The 9544-nt window shown below is 41.7% G+C and overlaps 1 protein-coding gene across 1 annotated transcript; it reads left to right on the plus strand.

Annotated features, from left to right (window-relative positions):
• Nucleotides 1-5172: 5172 nt before the first annotated feature.
• LOC104992996 (olfactory receptor 2S2-like) lies at nucleotides 5173-6132 on the plus strand. The gene has a single exon (XM_010846058.1). It carries the CDS (start codon nucleotides 5173-5175, stop codon nucleotides 6130-6132), a length of 960 nt encoding a protein of 319 aa, XP_010844360.1.
• Nucleotides 6133-9544: the final 3412 nt, after the last annotated feature.

The following is a 9544-nucleotide window of genomic DNA, read 5'->3' on the forward strand; positions in this document are numbered from 1 at the left end:
ACAGCTCCTCTCTTCATCACGGTTGTAACCTTGAAGTTTGTTTTATACTGTATGTAACTTCTCTGAAATCTTCCCATCAGCCCCCCTCCCCTGTCCATCTCTCTAGTTTAATGTTTCCCAATCTTTTTCTTGCCATGAAACACATAGAAAATAATAGAGTTTGCACACAAAAACAAGTTTGGGTTTTTAATGGCATGATTAATCACTAGTGATCAATGTGACCTCCAGCAGCCCTCCCCTCCCTGGAAATCTGGTTAAAACTGAGAGTTCCAACCCTCTACTCAGAGTTGGTTCCCCTGGCAATCAACTTCAGTCTTAGGTGCTTTCCAAAAGTCACCTTGTTAACATAGACCCAGTTGTGGCTGAACTAGGCTTGTTAAGAATAACAAGATACCCCCTTCACTTTATGGCTCTAAAGTGTTTTTCAGAAACTGAGGATTGAAGACTAAACACTATGCTGGAAGTTGCTCCCATTGTTCTTATCACTAAGGAAATTCCCAGGATTTTAAGAGCTGTGAAGGACTTGGCCGGAGAAGGCAATGGCACCCCACTCCAGTACTTTTGCCTGGAAAATCCCATGGACGGAGGAGCCTGGTAGGCTGCAGTCCATGGGGTCTCTAGAGTCGGACACGACTGAGTGACTTCACTTTCCCTTTTCACTTTCATGCATTGGAGAAGGAAATGGCAACCCACTCCAGTGTTCTTGCCTGGAGAATCCCAGGGACGGGGTGAGCCTGGTGGGCTGCTGTCTGTGGCGTTGCACAGAGTCGGACACGACTGAAGCGACTTAGCAGCAGCAGCAGCAGAAGGACTTGGCAGTTGTAAGCCAGATGCTGTGGACAAAGTCCAAATATATGTGATAAAAATATCTTGGTCATCTGAATGAACAAATATATATTTTGTATAAATCACAATGTCACAGAATCTTAGTTTATATTTTGCTGATTATAGTCCTGTAGTATCTGTCCCTGTGTTTCCTATTAATTGATGATCAGATCTACATACTTGAGAGGTTTTTGTTTCAGTGTAGTGATGAGCCTATGGCTCCTGAGATCTTTTGACAGGGCCCAAGTATTTTTGATGGTTTCTTGCTTTCTGATTATGTCAAGTTGTTCCAGGCTCAACGTGTACAGTTCCTCTCCAGGCCTGGAAACAACCATTTTTTCTAAGGAGCTCTTGTTTCCTTTGGTATTCAAAAACCACAGTCTGGATGCTAGGGGTGCTATCGAGATGTCATAGTTTCTAGGCCTCTTCAGTGGAATACATATGTACAATTCAAATTAAGATCTACAGAATGTTTACTTAACCTCACTGACTTCTTCCCCTAAGTGTATATCCTCATTCCAGAAAAAAGCATGGAGAGGGCTTAAAGTTACATCAACACAGTAAGATGTCACGAGCCACCACGGACAGCTTCTATAAAGAGCAGAAGCAAGTCAAGCTGTCCCTTTGATATATATTTGATTCCCCTGTGCCTGGCAGTACTTAGGCCAACTGTAACAACCGAGGCACGGCGTGTGCCCTTCTCTTCCTCTTGCTCCTGAGCTTTCCTGAGGAGACCCAAGCTCATATTTAGAGTACTGGAGGGCAAAGGGCTGGGGAGGAGTTCAGGGAGAAACCCAAAGAGGGAGGAGAGGGAAAGAATGACTCCAAAGGCATCTTACAGCTCAGGGTTGACCTTCCAGAATCTTGGTGAGCACAGTCACCAGTCCCTATTCACCATGAGCGGTCTCTGATCAAAAGGCATATGGTACAGACCAGAAGGAAGCTAGCAGGTCTTCTCTGAATGAGGCCGAAAGTCCTGAATTCTGCAATGCTGCTCTGCTCAAGATAGAGGTTTCCAAACTTTAAGAGATGTTTGTTGAATATTTGAAAGGGTGAAAATGTTGTAGCCACGCGTTCCAGGAAACAAATTCACTCAGAAGGACAATGCAGATGGTGGAGTGCAGTTTATTACACCGGCAGGCCCAAGGCAGAGTCTCCTCTTAGCCAAGGACCCCGACCAGTTTTTGTGAAAACCTTATATACCCTAAGTGTATTTGCTCAAACTCACCTCCCCAAATTCCTTGAAACTAGTCTGAACAAGGTAAAAGAGAGATACAATCAAAGTTAATCCATGATTCATGTGTCACAAGACTAGATAAAAGTGGATATTTATCAATAGACCCGTGGTCATATCCCGATAAACTTAATGGAATTTACCTGTTTGTTCTGCTACAGAGATAATTAGCATATTCTTTTAGGCAACAGAGAGTCCAAGTACAAGTCCTGAGGCTCTTTTATCCGGGGGTCTGGTTTTCCATTGGTATGCCATTTCTATAGACACCGGGCACAAAGTTCAGAGTCCACTGGGAGGGTGACCATGCGTGTAGCCTAATGTTCGCAGCCTGGCCTAAGATGGAGTCCAGCTCTGTTTCCTCCTTCAAAACCATAGCCAGAAGCTTGGTATCTACTGTCAATGGTCTCCAGGGTATTAAAATCATGCTTTCTAACAATTTACACTGCATGTTTGTTTATTCATTTATAAATGTATAGATGTTCTATATCAATATGTTAGGATGCACATTATAAAATGTTTACAAAAATAGAAATTAAAAAGATGGATAGAGATAAATAAAATATAAAAAATAAGAGTTAACACGGGGAAAAAAGAAAACAAAAGTAGGTCACAAATTCACTTAATAACTCATTTAGCAACTGTTCATTGATGCCTACTGTGAGTCTGGTACATTTTTCATATATCTAGGATACATCTGTGAACAATACAGGAAAAAAACCTCTGCCTCTGTGAAACTGACATTCTAGCAGGAGAGAAACAGACAAGAAACAATGACTAACATGTATAAAAAAACAATTGAGGGTGTTAGAAACTGCATGGACTCGGGACTGAGGCATAAAGGAGGACTGAACACACGCATCTAATTTTGCTCCTTTGTGAAACCCGCAAAAACTACCATAATACGTCTTTGTTTTGCTTAATTTTGTTTTTAATGACAAAATCAACAAGGTTAAGGAGAAGAAGGGAGATATCAGAGTGAAGACATTTTGAACACTGGAAAGTGAATGGGCTAGTGGCTGATCTAATAGAGCCAAATCCTAAGCCAGAAACTAGGAGAGCTGAGCCACAACCAGACCTACAGCACCGAGGACCCGCTGTACCAGGTCTCTCTGGGACCAAGGATAAAGATGGATGCTGCTGAAATAAGGAGGATTGGGAAAAAAACTCTAAGAAACACAGGTCCTACACCCCCTCCCTCATTCTGTGACATTGGTTGACTGTCCCTTGCCTACCTTAACAAAAATTTATTCTCTGGAGAGGATAAGACACATGCACCAAAGAAAGATTTCAAACAAAAGGACATCATTTCTGCAATCAGCTGACCATTTTCGGGTCCAGAGCTGCACTACCTGTGAAACCAGATTCATTTATGACCGCCCCAACCCCTCACCACTGAACGCCCTGTGAAGGCCTGGCCTGTTGTAGGCACTCTGAATTTATTTGGTGGGACACAGACAAGAGGGAACCTTCCAGGACACTTGCTTTTTTCCAGTCCTGAGATTCTAAATTTGGAAATGCCAGGGGTGCTAAAGGGTTTGTCCTGTGGGTTTCACATTCTTCCAGCTCTATTGTGGGCTCTGCTGAGAGTTCTCACTGACTGGGGGGGGTCAGGTTAACTCTGGCAGGACCAGAATGACCCTTTTTCTCTAATGCTTTCTACTAGCTCAGCAGGATGGATACAAAGAGAGGGAGGGGGAAAGAAAGTGCTTCTGGCAGGACTTCAGAATAATTGGATCTTGGGGACATAATCTCAGATGTATAGAGTTTCCAAATTTTGTCACTTCAACTTCTAAACTTTAAATCACCTCAGGGACTAGAGTAATCCCAGTAGCAGAGTGGGATTTAAATGGCTTCTGGTATGCAATGGACAGTCCTTTGTGTATTTTTTCTGAAACAGAACAAAGCCAAGAAAATTTAGCTTTCATCCATCTCAGGTGCTAACTCCTCTGGCTGCTACTTTCAGACTCGATTGGCTATTTTAGGCTTCTTCCTCAGACAGAAGAAAAGTGATTTACTTTGTTGACCTATTTACAAAAAAGGTAAGAGAACACCCTATATATATATATATATATACACACAATACTATATACATTAACTGTTGTGGACCCAGCATCATAAAGGACATCTTAGTGACAGACAGTTCAAGAACAAGAAATTCAAGAGGTCATTTAGTCCCTGGGATGGAATACCTTTCAAAACAATCCATTCCAGAGTGAGTATGAGGGAGCTGATGGCCAGAGAGGAAAAGGGACTTAACGATTGCCAGGCCATGCTGCTAAGTAGCTTCAGTTTTATCCGACTCTGTGTGACCCCATAGACGGCAGCCCACCAGGCTCCCCCGTCCCTGGGATTCTCCAGGCAAGAACACTGGAGTGGGTTGCCATTTCCTTCTCCAATGCATGAAAGTGAAAAGGAAAAGTGAAGTTGCTCAGTCATGTCCGACTCTTAGCGACCCCATGGACTGCAGCCTACCAGGTTCCTCCATCTACGGGATTCTCCAGGCAAGAGTACTGGAGTGGGTTGCCATTGCCTTTGCCAGGCCATGAGTGATTGGCAAAGGCCAGCTCTTTGGGTAAATGCTTCTGAGGAGCTTTGGAAGGTGAGCGAAGGAATAAATGAATGAATATCCCAGGGACTTGGGGGCTGTAAGAAAGGGAACTGTGAAAGAGGAGAAAGGTAACATCCAAAAATGCTTGGAGGGGAATGGTCAGGAATTAAGCACAAAGGAGATCAGTTATTTCCACCAGTCCTGTGCCCCAAAGCAGGTGAAATCATACAAAGGGAATGTAACACTTCTCAAAAAATTGATGAAAATAAATTGGCCATACATGGTATAACTTGAAGTAAATGTGTGACATCAACCTTGAACATGATTAGAAAAATTCAACCCAATCTGGTAACACTTTCATGGGCAGCCAAACACCATAAAGTAGATTTTGAAAAATTTCTCTCCATTTTACTTAGAACAACACAAAGAACTGCCCAGATTGCTAGAAGAGTTCTCTAAGCGCTCAGCAGGACAAGTTTCCTCACTGGTTTTCTGGCCTCTTTGGGTATCAGAGAATCATGAAGTTGGCTTTTTGAGTTCAAACAGGTGACAGAGAGGAGACACTATGGACAGATCCAATTGGACCTCCCCCCTGGTGGGGTTCGTTCTCCTGGGCCTCTCAGCCCACCCAAAGCTGGAGAAAATGTTCTTTGTGCTCATCCTGCTCATGTACCTGGTGATCCTGCTGGGCAATGGGGTCCTCATCCTGGTGACCATCCTTGACTCCCGCCTGCGCACACCCATGTACTTCTTCCTGGGGAACCTCTCCTTCCTGGACATCTGCTACACAACCTCCTCAGTCCCCCTCATCCTTGACAGCTTCCTGACACCCAGGAAAACCATTCCCTTCTCAGCCTGTGCTGTGCAGATGTTCCTCTCCTTTGCCATGGGGGCCACAGAGTGTGTGCTTCTGGGCATGATGGCGTTTGATCGCTATGTGGCCATCTGCAACCCTCTAAGGTACCCTGAGGTCATGAGCAAGGCTATCTATGTGCCCATGGCTGCTGGCTCCTGGGTAGCTGGAAGCACCAGTGCCATGGTGCAGACATCCCTAGCAATGCGACTGCCCTTCTGTGGGGACAACGTCATTAACCACTTCACCTGTGAGATCCTGGCTGTCCTGAAGTTGGCCTGTGCTGACATCTCCATCAATATAATCAGTATGGCGATGGCCAATGTGATCTTTCTGGGCATCCCAGTTCTGTTCATCTTTTTCTCCTATGTGTTCATCATTGCTACCATCTTGAAGATCCCCTCAGCTGAGGGGAGGAAAAAGGCCTTCTCCACCTGCTCTGCCCACCTCACAGTTGTGGTCATCTTCTACGGGACCATCCTCTTCATGTATGGGAAGCCCAAATCCAAGGACCCTCTGGGGGCAGACAAACAGGATGTTGCAGACAAGCTCACCTCCCTCTTCTATGGGGTGGTGACCCCCATGCTCAACCCCATCATCTACAGCCTCAGGAACAAGGATGTGAAGGCTGCTGTGAGGAACCTGGTGACTCAGAAATGCTTCACCTGGTGATGGTGGAGGGGTCCTGATAGTTCACCTGAGGGTCTCAAGAGCATAAGATGAAGGGATAAGTTCATGCAAGTTTCCATAGGTACATATAATTACACAAAACCTCATTATACCCAAGAACTTTGTGTGAATAGAAAAGCAGTCAGTGTGAATTTTCCCATCAATCTCTAGGCAATTATACAAAAGTATATTCTTGCTGATCTAGTCTTTTACTTCTCTGTATCTTCCATGCATACTAAACAAATTGATGTCAAAGAAAAGTAACTCTTCAAGTTTTATTTTCTAATTCATAAAAGCTCTACTCTATAGAGCTTTTCATAGTCTATAATTCAGTCACTCCTTGGCTCACTCGCTGACCATATTTGAATGGGTCCATACTTTTATGGTCACCTGTCAGCTCTTCCTACTCCATATCAAACAACAGTAATATTTTTATCTTTATCCTCATTGTACTTTATTTTTATTGTCATTTTAATTCTTTTTTACATTTTATTTTATTTTTAAACTTTACATAATTGTATTAGTTTTGCCAAATATCAAAATGAATCCGCCACAGGTATACATGTGTTCCCTATCCTGAACCCTCCTCCCTCCTCCCTCCCCATACCATCCCTCTGGGTCATCCCAGTGCTCTAGCCCCAAGCATCCAGTATCGTGCATCGAACCATTTTAATTCTTAAAACTGTTTCCTGAATCATTCTCTTCCTATGTCTCCATAATTAGCCTCTTTCCCTTGCCCTTAACCAAGGGCCCAATCAGAAAATCATTTACATCCTTGGAGCAGAGAGAAAAACAAGGTGTGGCAGACTGATGCAAAGGTAAAAGGTTCAGGCCTTTTTCTTTTCCTTTTCTGAAAATGTTATTCATCCTTGGCTTCTTTCCCTAGAAAACACTGGCTTCCCATGGGTCATCAGAGGATTGTGGAAACTGAGAGATGTGGAGGGTAATCAAATAAATTCTATTAAATACCTGACCTGGCTTGACCAAGCATGCAGCCAAGAGGTGACCATCACTTGCCTTTGTACCTAAGAATCCCCAGAGCCACGCGGTCAGTGTTTAGAGGGAGAGGTGGTGGTGCTCAGAGATGAAGGAAGAGATGCATAGGAATCGCCTTCATGACTGGTGAGGAATTCCCTAGAGTTATCCATCTAGAAGTGCAACTAAAAGAATGGGCAAAGTAGAAAACCTCTGACAGTTGATATGAATTTTTAATCCAACAGAGAGGAAACAAACTACCACTCAAAGCAACCAGCCTTTGCTGAAAAAGAGTTATTTCAGGAAGATGGTCTGAAATTAAAGAAAATTCTCAGTAGTTTTTTTCAGTGGAATTCAAGAGGGTATTGAATCAACAAGAGCAGTCTAAAAAAGGAGGCTAGGAGAAAAGATAACTGAGAAATAAGAACATTTGCTCAGGGGAAACAATCCCACTTACTTGGATTCAGTATGGAATTCATGAGGACACAGAGCAGATGAAAGACGAATAATAACTAAAAATTTTTTCATGGAATAGAAGTTTAGATATTTTGTTCATAAAAGGTTCATCAAACACCCAATAAGAAATTATAGCAAAAGACCCACCTACCTAGATTCAAAGATAAATTTTAATTCCTATACATACCAAAATAATCCTGCAGACTTTTCCACAGAAGAAAAGCATATTTCCTAATAAGGAATGAGAGTCTGCCAATGGCCTGCTGTTCCCCAACCCTAAATGTAGACATTGGCAGAATAAGGTTTTTGAAGTTCTGAGGGAAAGGAAATGGGTTGTGAATCCTGAATTCTAAACATCCCTTATCTTTGCACAGATACAAGGGTTTAAAAGACACTTGCTGTCATGCGTAAGCATAGAAAGCACATATCCATACAATCTCTTCATGAAAATAATTTATTTAGAATGCTGTCCCAACAAACAGTTAAAAATAAAAAATTGAAAGGAAGTGATAGAATAAACAGTGGGGAATGATGAAATACATAGGACCAATCAAGTCTAGTCAATTCTTATACTGATTTTGCAAAGATGAATACATGATGGAATTATTAGCAATCGTGTCGAGGTGAATAATGATGATGAAGCAATGACAGAGCTCCATTTATAATTCTAGATGAATTCATCTAGCTGGGAAATGAAGAAAGAGAAAGTTACACCCCTAAAGGCTTCATCGGATATGGTGGGAAGGGTTCCTATAAATACAGTCCATTGCACTGATACTGAAGGGCAGCAAAAGTCTTAATATTCTTGTTGAAAATTTAAGAATAAATACCAACAAGTATTAGGGTGAAGTTTTTGAAAGAACTAGAGGGTTATGAAAGAACAAAGAAAGTTGATCAAATGAAAAAACTCATTTATTGAACCTGAGGGAATTTAAATCACTATATACTAAACAGATAATACATACTACCCAGAGGCCGCTTTTTTTTTTTTTTTTTAGGATATGCAAGGTTTTGAACATAAGATCAATTACTGCAACCATTTTATTAACAGATTAAAAAAGAAAAAGTAATCTCACCCACAAATGTTGAGAAATAATTTGGTAAAATTTAGCATCTGTTTCTGACTCTCTTAAAGTAGTGGATTTGAATAGAGGAATCCATCCTTGACATGAATGAAATGATCAGAACAACAGCAAAGGGTACATTTGACGGCAAAACATTGGTAACATGCTTACAACCTGGATTAGGACATCTCTCAATATCTGCATCATTCTGCAGAGTCTAGCTAATTAAACCAGATCAGAAAAATAAATGAGGAATGAAATACAGAAAAGAAGAAAACTATTCAGTAAGTAAACTACTGTTGTTTACTGAGAAAAAAATTTTAATCAAGTACAAAACTAAAGTGGTTGTATATAATTTAAAGTAAGTTGTATATAATTTAAAGTAAGTTGTATATAATTTAAAGAAAGTAAAGTGGTTGTATATAATTTACACGAGTCACAGCAACTTTAAAAGACCTAGGAAAAATACATAAAGAATTTGAGTATATCAGATATTTACAATGGTCATGCATTAACAGAAGAAATTTTTTAAATATGTTTTCATTTTGGAGGGAGGAAAAGACCTGAATGTAAGCTTCAAGACACTCTGGAGTATCCTCCAAGTGCCCTCATTCAAAGCCAAAACTGTTTCTAATAGGTTGGGATGACCCATGCTACATCCAGTTTCCCATCCTGAGGGCAGGTCCATTCTATTTGTTGGGAAAAGGTCCAAGCCCAGGGCTTGGAAGCAAACAGAAAGGCTCACTCATCAAAGGTTCTCAGAAGAATGAACAGCCAGCGGGGCGAAGGAAATGGTAGGGCGAATTGAAAGAATAGTATTGACATATACACAGTACCATGTGAAAATAGATAGCTACTGGGGAACTGCTGAGCAGCACAGGGAGCTCAGCTCAGTGCTCCGTGATGACCTAGAGGGGTGG

Source organism: Bison bison, unplaced genomic scaffold (genome assembly GCF_000754665.1).
Source record: "Bison bison bison isolate TAMUID 2011002044 unplaced genomic scaffold, Bison_UMD1.0 scf7180017864230, whole genome shotgun sequence".
Lineage (NCBI taxonomy): Eukaryota > Metazoa > Chordata > Mammalia > Artiodactyla > Bovidae > Bison > Bison bison.

Bases quoted from the DNA above. Each gene is read 5' to 3' on its own strand.
- LOC104992996 (XM_010846058.1), top strand. From the start codon at position 5,173: ATGGACAGATCCAATTGGACCTCCCCCCTGGTGGGGTTCGTTCTCCTG.